At 42.1% G+C, this 13,289-nt stretch overlaps 1 protein-coding gene across 1 annotated transcript in view; it reads right to left on the bottom strand.

The window, feature by feature from the left end:
- The window catches only part of gp1ba (glycoprotein Ib platelet subunit alpha), a 13,241-nt gene extending 9,052 nt beyond the window's left edge, over positions 1-4,189 (bottom strand). Inside the window, exons 1-3 of the mRNA XM_075450801.1 lie at positions 3,997-4,189; positions 1,586-1,681; positions 1,292-1,483 (exon numbers count right to left, since the gene is read on the bottom strand). Coding sequence (XP_075306916.1) covers positions 1,292-1,483; positions 1,586-1,681; positions 3,997-4,158 — 450 coding nt within the window. The 5' untranslated portion in view covers positions 4,159-4,189. The remainder of the gene's footprint in view (positions 1-1,291; positions 1,484-1,585; positions 1,682-3,996) is intronic.
- Between the last annotated feature and the right edge of the window lie 9,100 nt (positions 4,190-13,289).

Raw genomic sequence — 13,289 nt, 5'->3', positions numbered from 1 at the left:
AGGCGATTTCATCCTCTCATTTCCCTTCATACGTTCACCACAGGGTCATTTACAGGCCATTTCATCCTCTCATTTCCCTTCATACGTTCACCACAGGGTCATTCACAGGCCATTTCATCCTCTCATTTCCCTTCATACGTTCACCACAGGGTCATTGACAGGCCATTTCATCCTCTCATTTCCCTTCATACGTTCACCACAGGGTCATTCACAGGCCATTTCATCCTCTCATTTCCCTTCATACGTTCACCACAGGGTCATTCACAGGCCATTTCATCCTCTCGTTTCCCTTCATACGTTCACCACAGGGTCATTCACATGCCATTTCATCCTCTCATTTCCCTTCAAACGTTCACCACAGGGTCATTCACAGGCCATTTCATCCTCTCATTTCCCTTCATACGTTCACCACAGGGTCATTGACAGGCCATTTCATCCTCTCATTTCCCTTCATACGTTCACCACAGGGTCATTCACAGGCCATTTCATCCTCTCATTTCCCTTCATACGTTCACCACAGGGTCATTGACAGGCCATTTCATCCTCTCATTTCCCTTCATACGTTCACCACAGGGTCATTCACAAGCCATTTCATCCTCTCGTTTCCCTTCATACGTTCACCACAGGGTCATTCACAGGCCATTTCATCCTCTCATTTTCCTTCAAACGTTCACCACAGAGTAATTCACAGGCCATTTCATCCTCTCATTTCCCTTCAAACGTTCACCACAGAGTCATTCACAGGCCATTTCATCCTCTCATTTCATCCTCTCATTTCCTTTCATCCTCTCATATTTCATCCTCTCATTTCCCTTCATCTTCTCATCTTTCATCCTCTCATTTTTCATCCTCTCATTTTTCATCCTCTCATGTTTCATCCTCTCATCTTTCATCCTCTCATGTTTCATCCTCTCTTGTTTCATCCTCTCATTTATATCCTCTCATTTTTCATCCTCTCATCTTTCGTCCTCATGTTTCATCCTCTCATCTTTCATCCTCTCATCTTTCATGCTCTCATCTTTCATCCTCTCATCTTTCATCCTCTCATCTTTCATCCTCTCATCTTTCATCCTCTCATCTTTCCTCCTCTCATCTTTCATCCTCATGTTTCATCCTCTCATCTTTCATCCTCTCATCTTTCATGCTCTCATCTTTCATCCTCTCATTTATATCCTCTCATCTTTCATGCTCTCATCTTTCATCCTCTCATCTTTCATCCTCTCATCTTTCATCCTCTCATCTTTCCTCCTCTCATCTTTCATCCTCTCATCCCCCCGGGGTCCCGGCTGACCTCCAGCTTGCTCAGCCCACTGAAGGACTCGTCGCTCAGCCCGCTGATGGCGTTGTTGCTCAGGTAGAGTTCGGTCAGAGCAGGACTGGCTGAGAAGGAGCCGGCAGGGAGGGACGTCAGGCGGTTTGATCCCAGCCGGAGGACGCAGAGGCTGGGCAGGACGGGAGTCCCGCTGGGGGTCACCTCTGGAACCTGGAGAGCAAAACCTGCTTCACTGACAGGCGCTGGCTCCAGAGTCATGGATGAACTGTTTATCTTACTACCTGGTTGGCAGTGAACTATTTATCTTACTACCTGGTTGCCGGTGAGGTCGATCTCATAGATCTCTGCAAACACCTGGAAGGAGGTCCAGGACAGAGTGGGGAACAGGTTTCTTGGGAACAGCAGGACCTAAAAACAGAGCAAACAGAAGATTGAGCGACGCGGCGCTTTCCCGTCACACCGACTTCTTATCGCTCTGCCACAGGAAGCTGGTGTGTCAGCTGCCGTCAGTCAGACGCTCACAGCAGAGCCGGGTCAGAACTCTGCACGGCCCAGATAACAAGCTTCGGTTTCAAAATGAAAACAAATATAAACAAATATTCTCAGGAAACGATCAGAAGACGTGTCGTCCTTTAAGGAGAAAACTGACAGCTCACAGTTCAGGAGACATTTTGCATCTTATTTAAAGCAGAGTTTGTCTTTATTAGTCTTTATTATTAATTTATAAGTCATTTATTAGTCTTTTACTGGTCTTTATTACCCAGTTATTGGTATTTTAGTAATTTATTAGTCTTTATTACTTATTTATTGGTATTTCATTGGTCACTGCCCCCCCCCCCCCCCCCAGGAACAAGTCCTGCCCCCCTGAGAAATGCCCTGTCCATCCAAAGAAAACTGGCCAGAAAAACAGTTCAGGAGACATTTTGCATCTTATTTAAAGCAGAGTTTGTCTTATTTAGTCATTTATTAGTCTTTATCAGTCATTCATTAGTCTTTATTATTAATTTATTAGTCATTATTAGTCATTTATTAGTCTTTTAGTAATTTATTAGCCTTTATTGGTCTTTATTACTCATTTATTGGTATTTTAAAAAGGCCACGCTTTATTATCTCCGTTTGTGTCTTGTACTGATAGAATAAATGCAGGTGGTGATTTTAAAAAAGCATATATCTGCAAAGTTTATAGCTTTATTTATGTTTTTGTTATCGTGTCCCCCCCCCCCCCTCTCCGTAACCTTAACCCCTTGCTGCTGAAAAAAATGCGATTTTCACATTTTCGGATGTTTTTGTTGTATATAATGATCTGAAATGTAGACTTAATGAAGGTAATAAACAGCTGGAGTTGGCTGGATGTCTCGCCCCGAGTATCTACTTGAATTTAAACCCTCAATGGAGAATGTGGAGCATGTTAACCAAAAGCTATTGCATCCTAAAGTCCTGGTATGAAAACCTCTCCAAAATAGGACATATTTGCAACATGGCGACGGGGTTAAGGGGCAGAACGATCGTTAAAACTGCTTTCCAGATGGTCCGTTTGAATAGTCTGTGAGTCCTCCATTCAAATAGCAGGCACATTAATTTACTTTAAGCCCATACAGTGCATGTGCCGGCAGCTTGAGCTGTCTGATCCAAATTTAAATACCTTAATTTACATTATTATTATTTAATCTACATAATTGAAATACCTGACAACTTTCATTTGTGTTCCTGTTTCGTTCTTCTCCGTCATCTTTTCACAAAGTAGTTTTTGTTGAGTTGAGCTTGTTTGTTGCATTTACTGTGCCAGCTAGTTGAATTGCCAGCCTAAAAAAAACTATAACCCACACAGATTTTATTAAAACATTTTAAAAACTAGTAGCTAACACCAAAAGACATGCATAGACATGTTTTCTGCCCCCCCCCAGATGAGCTAACTGCCCTCTGGTCCTCAGCCTCACCGACTGCAGCCCACATGGCTGTGAGCATCCAGTCTGAGGTCAGAGGTCACAGAGTCAGCCCTGAGGTGGTGTTGGACACTCCTGTGCAGTGCTACATGTCCTGATGGAGCCTTTTAAAGAGGAGCCGCAGCAGGTGTGTGCTGTACCATCACATCTCAATGAGGAAGGTTTGTCCAATAATACGGATAAAAGAAAAGTGGAATAAAAGTTTTCACAAAAATCAGAGAATAATAACTAGAAAATTTCTGAAGAAATTTTGATGGGTGCCAATCTACTGCCCGGCCTATCAACAAAGCCTTTAGTTCAGTTAAAGCTTTGAGTCTCCTGTCACTTATAAACTTTGAATGAGGTCTCTGTGATGTCGTATGGCTGAGTTATGAGGCCTCCAAAATAGGGCAGTTTTTGGCATTTTTGGCTCGTTAAGTGCTTTTCAATCGATTTTCCCATTGAATTTTGCACCTCTGCGAGTCCCAAAATGGAGAAGACAGGTGTGCTGTAGACAGCTATGTCATTTTTTTAATCAAGGTCCTGTTTAAAATACAGCTTTTATGGCATTTTCAAAATGGCCTCGTTAAGTGCTTTTCAATGCAATTTTCCCATTGCATTGTGGGTATTTTCAAACTTCCCCTCACTATCAGTTTAAAGGAGAAAAGCAGATCAGATTTATAACATGAAGCTGTTATAACAGGGCAGCCATCTTGGCTCTGCCCTCATATCACATCTCGTTGTGCAGGTCAAATGAACCTGAGCTTAAACACCTGAAACCCGTTAGCGTCCTGCTGTTACCTGCGTCTTCTGGTCCAATCCCGCCGGGAGATCGCTGAATCCGGCCGCCGTGCAGTTCTCCCTCGGCCGGTGGTCCTTGTCCCTGTCGCTGAGGCACCCGGCGGCGGCGGCGGCGTGGGCCAGGAGGAGGATGAGGAGGACGAGGAGGACGAGGAGCTGCATGCTGACGGACTCAGACACAGGCGGCGTTTGCTCCTCTGAGCAGAGAAATGAGGAAAGTGGGGCAGCGAGTCTGTGTTTGACTGACAGCTGCTGAAGCAGGAAGTCAGATAAAGCTCGGCTGACTCTTCACTCTGTCCTCCTCGGGGTCGTCGAGGCTTTATCGGATGTGCAGACTTCCTGCGCCGCTCACCACAGAAGATGCTTCCTCAGACTCTGCTGACAGAAAACACCTACATCTGTGTGACCTCTGACCTCCCGCCGCTGCTCTGTGTCAGAGGTCAGAGGTCGTCCGTCAGGGTAAAACCGGAGGACTAAGCAACACGAGCACCTGTAACATCTGGAATGGAGCCCTTTGCTAAATATCTGCTTATTATCTGTGAGTTGTTAAGATTGAGCTCTCTCGGGGAGTCACGTGGGACCGCAAGGAAGATGGCGGCACAGTAGGAGAGCTCCTCACGACCGTCAGCTAATTATGTCATTTTGGAGACATACACTTCGTTCTTCATCTGAAAGTGAGGCCCTGTGTTCGGGAAAAAAAAACTACTAGTTTCTGACCAGACATCTGTACTTTCCCGGCGAAATGTCGAACAACAGCAAAGCTAACTTTTTCAAAGGTGCGGCTACGAGAAGTAAGCTAGCCTCAAGGACCACCAGCCCAACACGTGAACATGCCTCCACGTCGCCGACAACAGCATGCGACAGTGACCGTGCATCTGAAGTGTCTGATGAGAACACAATGTTGGAGGAAACACGGAAAATGAGTGTTACTCTGCAGATGGTGGCGACGGATGTTGTCTCAATTAAGGAGACAACAAAAGAGCTTAAAGATGCGGTGCAGAGCGTACAAGTGAGAATGGGAGAGGCAGAACAACGGATATCGGACGTGGAAGACGTAAACACACGAATGGAGAGGACCATACTGATTCGCTTTCTACGCTCATCGGCCCGAGACAAGGTGCTGCAGGTGGCTAAGGAGAGACGTGGGATCGACTGGGAGGACTGTAAGCCGTCCTTTTTTGAGGATGTATCCAGAGAACTGGCGGAGAAAAGGAAAGCATTCGTCCCAGTGAAGAGGCGTCTACATGCGCTAAATGTGAGACACAGGCTGGTCTACCCGGCGACACTTATCTTCACATGGAAAGGGCAGAAGAAAACTTTTCGAGACAGCAAGGAAGCAGAGGAGTTTGTGCAAGGTGCTGAATAGAGGTCCGGGGGACTTCATGTAAACCAGACGGAGTGTGTGTGTTAATCTGTCGGAAAAAGGTAACTTTGATGATGGTCTATGGGAGGCAGGAAGAGCTGTGCTGTCAGGAGCTGACAGGATGCGCCTCACGGACTGGTTCATTTAGCTCAGGTTAATCCGGGGGTGGGGTGGGGGTTAGTTAGAAGCAGAGTTCTGGGTTGCTTTAACGGGGGTTATGTTTGTGTTTTTCATGTTTTATCTCTGCACCAAGACAGTATACCTGAGAACACTTGACGTTTTGAACAGCTTCTTGAATATGTGTTTAGTTATTATTGAAAATATGTGGAGAGAACTGAGGTCAAGGCATTTATATGTTGAGAAATGATGGCTAACAGATACATAAATATAATATCATGGAACATAAATGGATGTGGGAACCCCGCTGAAAGGAGGAAAGTTTTGACATGTTTGAAATCCAAAAATACGGATATAGCATTTATTCAGGAGTCTCATATATTGGGAGAGGAAGAGGCAGGAACATTTAAAAGAGGCTGGGTAGGGAAGGTTTTTCATAGTTCATACTCTAGTAAACAGAATGGGGTGATGATACTCATTAATAAAAATTTACGCTTTATTATGTTGAAACAACACAATGATAAGGAGGGTAGAATTATTTGTACTGAAGCCCTAATCAATGGAATAAGGACAGTACTATGTAATATATATGCCCCAAACAAGGAGGAACCTGACTTCTTCCATGAGGTTAACAGAGTGTCATGTTTGCATTAAATATTTTCCTTTCATGCAACTTTCATTGTTTACACTTGTAGTAAGACCAATGTATCTATTTTGTTATTATGACTCTTATTATAAAACGATTTTGAGAGACTTTTATTTTGACGACTCAGTTGAACAGGAAGTTGTCAGAAGCTTAGTGACAGGAATCATTTTGACCTAGCCTGCAGTGGACACAGCTGCCTTGTCTGCCACTCCTCATTTGCCACCTTTTATGTTTCTATGCTTGTTCAAGCGACGTCTGTAAGTACTTTGTTTTACATAATTGATCATACTTCTAGTTTATTTCATGCTGATAATTCACATGTTTATAGGTTAAAAAATGCAATTAAAAACGAAGTATTTTCACATAGCAAACACATGATGTAACTTAGCTAAATACTAATTCATGTACTATTTTTGATGCATGTTTTGTATGTGTTTGTATTTCAGTTTCACAAAAATGAAGGTTCAGTAAAAATCACAAGAAAGAATCTGCTTCTGTGGAGTTTCTGAATCCCTGCTTAGCTGCTTGGATAGCTACTCTTAGTGAGGCCAAGACACAGAGTGATAGGAAACATGCAGGGCCAGGTCATACTGGGGGGGGGATTTCAACCAGGTAATGGATGGACTAATTGATAAGAGTAAGCCCAGTGGTAGGTCTTCACCCAGGGACAGGGCTGCAATTCATATGCCGACAGAAGACTTGAGCTTGGTGGACATATGGAGGTTGGTCAACCCACGTGAGAGGGAAAATTCTTTTTACTCCCACTGTCACAAATCACATTCAAGGATCGATTTTTTTCTGATGTCTAACTCATTAATAGACTCAGTTGTGGATTGTGAGATTGGGCTATTGCCCTCAGTGATCACGCCACAGTAGAGTTAAGGACGTTGGAGGCTTAACACTATGTGGCTACAGGATGTGTCATTCAGCAACACGTTATCAGAGGATCTTAAATCTTTTTTTGAAATTAATATTGCTTCCACAGAAACAATCTCCTCAGTTTGGGAGGCCTCTAAGGCTTATGTAAGAGGGAAAATTATTGCCTATGCCTCAAAAATGAAAAAGGAGAAAGTGAAGAAAGAAAAAACATTGGACAAAGAAATCCGTAAATTAGAAAAAGAATTGGCAAGTCACCATTCAGAAAATTTATACAAAACAATTTGTAATATGAAATATCAACTACATGATATATATAATAAGAAGGCTGAATATTCCTTATTTAGGCTGAAAATTAATTTCTATATTTCTATGAAGGGGGCGAAAAAATGGCAGACTATTAGCGAGACAATTAAGACAACAGGACAATTCCAATAACATCCCACTGATTAAGAAGGATAATGAGGTAGTAACTTCATCAATGGAAATTAATCAGGTTTTTAAAAATTTTTATGAAAATCTTTACACATCCTCCTGTGCTCCTAACTCAGAAGAAACAACAACTTTTTTTTCAGGTATTCATCTGCCTTCCATATCTAATTAGCAAAAAGACATACTGGATGCCCCAATAACAGAGGAAGAGATTAGGGCCGCTATTTCATCCATGAAAACCGGGACGTCACCGGGCTTGGATGGATTCCCGGTTGAATATTATAAGAAATATATTGATATCTTAGCCCCCATATTGCATATGGTGTACATGGAAGCGTTTGAGAGGGGTTCGCTGCCTGGTACATTTAATGATGCTTTAATTTCGCTTATTCCTAAAAAGGACAGAGATACCTCTGATCCGTCTAATTTCAGAACTGTGAGTCTACTTGGGGTGGACTGTAAGATTTTGACAAAAACCTTGGCGTCACGTTTAGAGAAAATATTGCCAGACATTATACATGGAGATCAAGTAGGTTTTATTAAAAAAAGGTCCTCTGTTGATAACATGCGAAGGCTCATACATCTGATACATATGAATTGCTCTAATCCGGTACCAGTCGCAGCTTTTTCACTTGATGCTGAGAAGGCTTTTGATCGGGTGGAGTGGGAGTTTCTCATGCTGACTCTTTCGAAATTTGGGTTGGGTCCCGGCTTTTGTAACTGGGTGAAGATACTTTACTCTGGTCCGAGAGCAACTGTTCCAACAAATGGGCTGCTATCTGATTTTTTTCTGTCTTTCCAGAGGGACGAGACAAGGATGTGCTCTCTCTCCATTGCTCTTTACTATGGTACTTGAACCATTAGCTTTAGCAATCAGAGCTGATGTGAGGATTAAGGGTGTGAGGACAGAGGGTAGAGAGCACAAGCTATTTATGTATGCCGATGACATATTAGCAGTGTTAGAAGACCCTGGGGACTCCCTACCAGTGTTACTTGAATATATTGAACAGTATTCTAGACTATCAGGTTATAAAATAAACTGGAATAAATCTGAATGTATGCCAATATCTCATACATGTCACTCTGGGGTTGTCACTCCATATGGCTTTAAGTTTCTACCTTCAGGGATGAAATATTTAGGCATTCAACTGAATTCAAATCTTGATGAAATAATGCTCTCAAACCTGGAACCACTCATACAGAAAATAAAAATGAACCTGGATAAATGGGGAAACTTGAAGCTCACATTGTGGGGAAAAATGAATGTAATTAAAATGGTGGTTGCACCACAATTCAATTATGTTTCTATGATGCTACCAGTCACTATAGCACCACAGTTGTTCAAACAATACGATAGAATCATTACAGAATTTTTATGGGACAAAAAGAGACCAAGGATTAATATAAAGAAGATGTGGTCACCTAGGGAGATAGGAGGTATGGGCCTACCTAATGTAAGATTATATCATTTAGCATTTGAAACGTCTAGACTGATAAAACATTGGAAGGGGATAGATCAAGAGCTGAGTTGGATCACAATTGAAAGGGAACTAACTAGTCCGTTTGAACCTCTGGATGTTTTTTCACACGGTGTAACAATTCCTGGACGTAATTATTTTTCAAACCCAGTGTTGTCTTATTCTAAAACAGTTTGGAGAGAAATACACAAGATGTATAGTATTTCCCACTTGAGACAACCTTATGCCTCTCTATGGCATAATACAGCCATCCGTATTGGGAAGAAACCCATTTATTGGAATCAATGGCTTGTAAGAGGGATACGCAAACTGAACGACCTGTGTGTGGATGGAGTATTAATGTCGTTTTCTGATTTGATGCAAAAATATAATCTGGAATATAAAGGTAATTTTTGGAAGTATTTGCAAATAAGAGACTGTATCACAAAGGGTAAATGTAGTCATAATAAAAATACACTGATGGAAGTGTTGGACCTACCCAGCATAGCACACAGAGCAGCCATATTCTACAAAACATTTAATGGGTTACGAAAAGATACATGTAAAAGTCTGAGGATTGTTTGGCAGAAAGACCTAGGATGTGATTTAAGTGAGGAGGACTGGTTAAATATCTTATCAAATACAGGGAAACACATGAGAGAGGCGAAGGGGAAATTTATTCAGTACAAGATAATTCATAGATTTTATTTTACTCCTTCAAAGCTACATCGAATGGGCTTAATAGGAAATAATTTATGTTGGAAATGTCAGAGTGAGATAGGGACTTTTTTTACATGTGATTTGGGGATGTAAACCAGTGTACCCCTTTTGGGAGAAAGTATTGAACCATGTGAGTAAATGGCTGGGTGTGGCAGTACCTGTATCACCAAAACTGTGTTTGTTAGGGGGCCAAACAGGAATCCTAAATATATCTAAATATGAAAGAGGGATTTTAAAAGTTGGAATGGTCACAGCTGCCCGAACAATCCTCAGAGTATGGAAGAGTACAGTCGCCCCAGATGTTAAAAAGTGGATGGAAATGATGTCAGAGGTTGCATCATATGAAGGCATGTTGGCTAGAGTTAACAATGAAGAGGAACATGTTAGGAGGGCCTGGGAACGAATCTTTTTGTAGGTATGGAAAATGAAAATTTGTGGATATGGTGCTGATCAATGCAAAATGTAAAAAAAAAAAGTATGTGCAGGAGGTCTTTGTGTACAGGGCTACAAGCTGGATATACTGTCTGTTGATGTTGGTGTCAGTGTTTGTTTTCTAGTTGGAATGTTTTGTTTAGGTGTGTATGAATGAATAATTAAATAAAAACTTTAATGACAAAAAAAAAAGATTGAGCTCTCTCAGCCACCGTACCCCCGGAATCCTGTTCAATCACCTATTCTATTGATTTTTGGATCATCAATAGTTTTTCCCCTTTAAAAAGCCTTATTAATGTGCATTATGAAGGGTCTCCCTGCATATTCGGACACTATCATCCTTCATTTAACCCGAAAATTAACAAAAAAAAAGATTCAACGTTTATTTTCAGAGAATTTTCTGGCCCAGATATTCAGCATCAGAATCCGACTGATTCCCATTAAAATCCTAACGTGAAATGTTCCCTCGTGTTTGTTCCCCTCAGTGGACTCGATGTGTGAACCGGCTGCTTTCTGCTGAGATGCTTTAGCATTGCCGTCGTGCTAACATGCTAAGCTAACTGGCTTTCACAGTGTTTTCTCTTTTCTTTTCTTTGAATGCTGATCTGGAAGCTTCCTGGTGAAGTTTGGACGACATGAGGACAGATCTGCAGGAGCAGAGAGCAGAGCGTGGAGACACAACCCAAAGAGCCGGTTCCATCATCTGCTGGTTGGATTCAGGGCGAGCGATGCTAACCAGGAACAGATCATCTGCAGAGTTACTGAAGCGTCTGAACACAGCGTGAACGGTCCAACATCAACCGGAAGACTCTGTTTTCTACAGCTTTGAACCAATTAAACGTTTATTCTGGTTCTCTTCTCAGAGCTGTTCTGAGTTTATCTGAATGAGGAAGTTTTGTCCAATAATACGGATAAAAGAAAAGTGGAATAACAGTTTTCACTAAAATCAGAGAATAATAACTAGAACATTTCTGAAGAAATTTTGATGGGTGCCAATCTACTGCCCGCCCTATCAACAAACCCTTTAGTTCAGTTAAAGCTTTGAGTCTCCTGTCACTTATAAACTTTGAATGAGGTCTCTGTGATGTCGTATGGCTGAGTTATGAGGCCTCCAAAATAGGGCAGTTTTTGGCATTTTTGGCTCGTTAAGTGCTTTTCAATCGATTTTCCCATTGAATTTTGCACCTCTGCGAGTCCCAAAATGGAGAAGACAGGTGTGCTGTAGACAGCTATGCCATTTTTATCAAGGTCCTGTTTAAAATACAGCTTTTATGGCATTTTCAAAATGGCCTCGGTAAGTGCTTTTCAATGCATTTTCCCATTGCATTGTGGGTATTTTCAAACTTCCCTTCACTATCAGTTTAAAGGAGAAAAGCAGATCAGATTTATAACATGAAGCTGTTATAACAGGGCATCCATCTTTGCTCTGCCCTCATAAGCAGTCTTAGAACAGAGCAGGCTAACAAGGCGTTGCCCCGGTAACAGGAGTTAGAACAGAGCAGGCTAACAAGGCGTTGCCCCGGTAACAGGAGCAGGTGCGGCTCGTCTGTAGCCCTTTTTCCATCAACGACATGATTCGCTTTAATTTGATGCACATCAGAAGTTAGTGTGATACATGTGATGGAAAAACGGTTAAATCGCTAGAACGCCTGTTTTGTCGCATTAAATCAATTCGCTCGAAATAGGTGGTTCAGGGCTAAGTTGTATCGCTACAGAAGTGATGGAAAAGGTTAATGCGATTCAGACTAGCCACGCATGCGCAGATGGTATTGGTAAAGTGCGAGGATTCGAATGTTGTTGTTGAGCCGCTCAGCAGCCCCATTTCACCTATCCTGTCGGTATCAAAACAGCAGCAACAACTAGAAACAACAATGTCCGATGTTAAAAGAAACAACTGGTCGAGAGCAGAGACTCTGCTTTTTATAAACACAATTCGGGTGGTCCTGAAGCAGCATAATTAATTCTCCCCTCGCTCTCATCGTCCTTCTTAAATTTCTGACGGCTATTATAAGCTGACATAGCAGCACTAACAGCATGTTTAGTCCTATCCTACGGTCCATAACTCTAAATAAGTAACTAGCCTAATAAATAAAACGAAAGCCGGTGGTGAAAAGGTACGTATAGCCTTGAAAGTTATAGCAACTGTTATAACAGGAGGCTGACAATAACAGCGCGAGCAATTAAATTCCCGCTACCGAGAAATTCTAATTCGCTACAATTTGCCACTTTTGTAATGGAAAATCATCTGGTCGAGTCAGAATAATGCGCATCAGCACGTTCCGGTGATGTCATTTTATTTCGCTAGAATCGTCCTGTTTGATGGAAAACCAACCGAACGCATCTTGTATCGCAACAAAGTAATGCAATATAACTTTTAATTCGCTACAGAATCTGATGGAAAAAGGGCTTGTGTCACTGACATGTACGCTCACTATGGCTTCTTAAAATTGCACTGTAATTTTGACTGCACTTGACTGTCTCGAACAAACGGTCGCTGTTCGAAAAGTAAAAGTTGTATCCGAATAATTCTTGAACCGTGAGCGCCCCAGGAGACGGCAGAAGCCAGCGGTGTAATTTTCATTCGGCTACTATGTGTGGCTCGTTTTTTATGGCAGTTTTAATATAATTTTTCACCTGAATTTTCTGATTGTAGGCGTTTATAATGGCCGGAATGTCAGCTGGAGGGCCGACTCTCTGCGCTCAGAGGCGATTTGTGATAAATCTGTGTGGCAGAGCTCAATGAGTGTGACTTTGTGTGAAAGAGGACAAAAATGCCTACGTTTTGAAGTAAAATTTGTCCAGATCGGGCAGATATTTTGGACATGAGAGACATTTGTTCAAGGAATTGGTGCAGTATCGAATTTAGAGTGAGAAACAGTGGGAGAGACACCTTAGCTGAGATGTAGTCTTCCTAAAACGTAAACTGTCGTTGTGTCAAAGCTGTATAATGTATCAACAAACCCTTTGGTTCAGTTAAAGCCGAGAGTCTCCCGTCACATATAAACTTTGAATGAGGTCTGTGTTGTGCTTTATGGCTGAGTTATAAGGCCTCTAAAATACGGCATTTTGGCGCTTGTTGAGCGCTGGCACCCATAATTGTTTTGGCCAGAAGTGTGCAGCCCTACATGTCGGCAGCAGCTTGTGCGACAGTAATAAGTGTCCGTGTGAAACAGCAGAAAATCCTTCCCATCGAGGGTTTTATCTGGAGCCGTTTCAGCCGTAACTCAGAGGAAGGACACGCAGGCACGTC

Source organism: Odontesthes bonariensis, chromosome 19 (genome assembly GCF_027942865.1).
Source record: "Odontesthes bonariensis isolate fOdoBon6 chromosome 19, fOdoBon6.hap1, whole genome shotgun sequence".
In the NCBI taxonomy this organism is placed as follows: Eukaryota; Metazoa; Chordata; class Actinopteri; order Atheriniformes; family Atherinopsidae; genus Odontesthes; species Odontesthes bonariensis.
The sequence above is the reverse complement of the archived record's forward strand: the minus strand, read 5'-3'. Positions and strand labels throughout refer to the sequence as shown.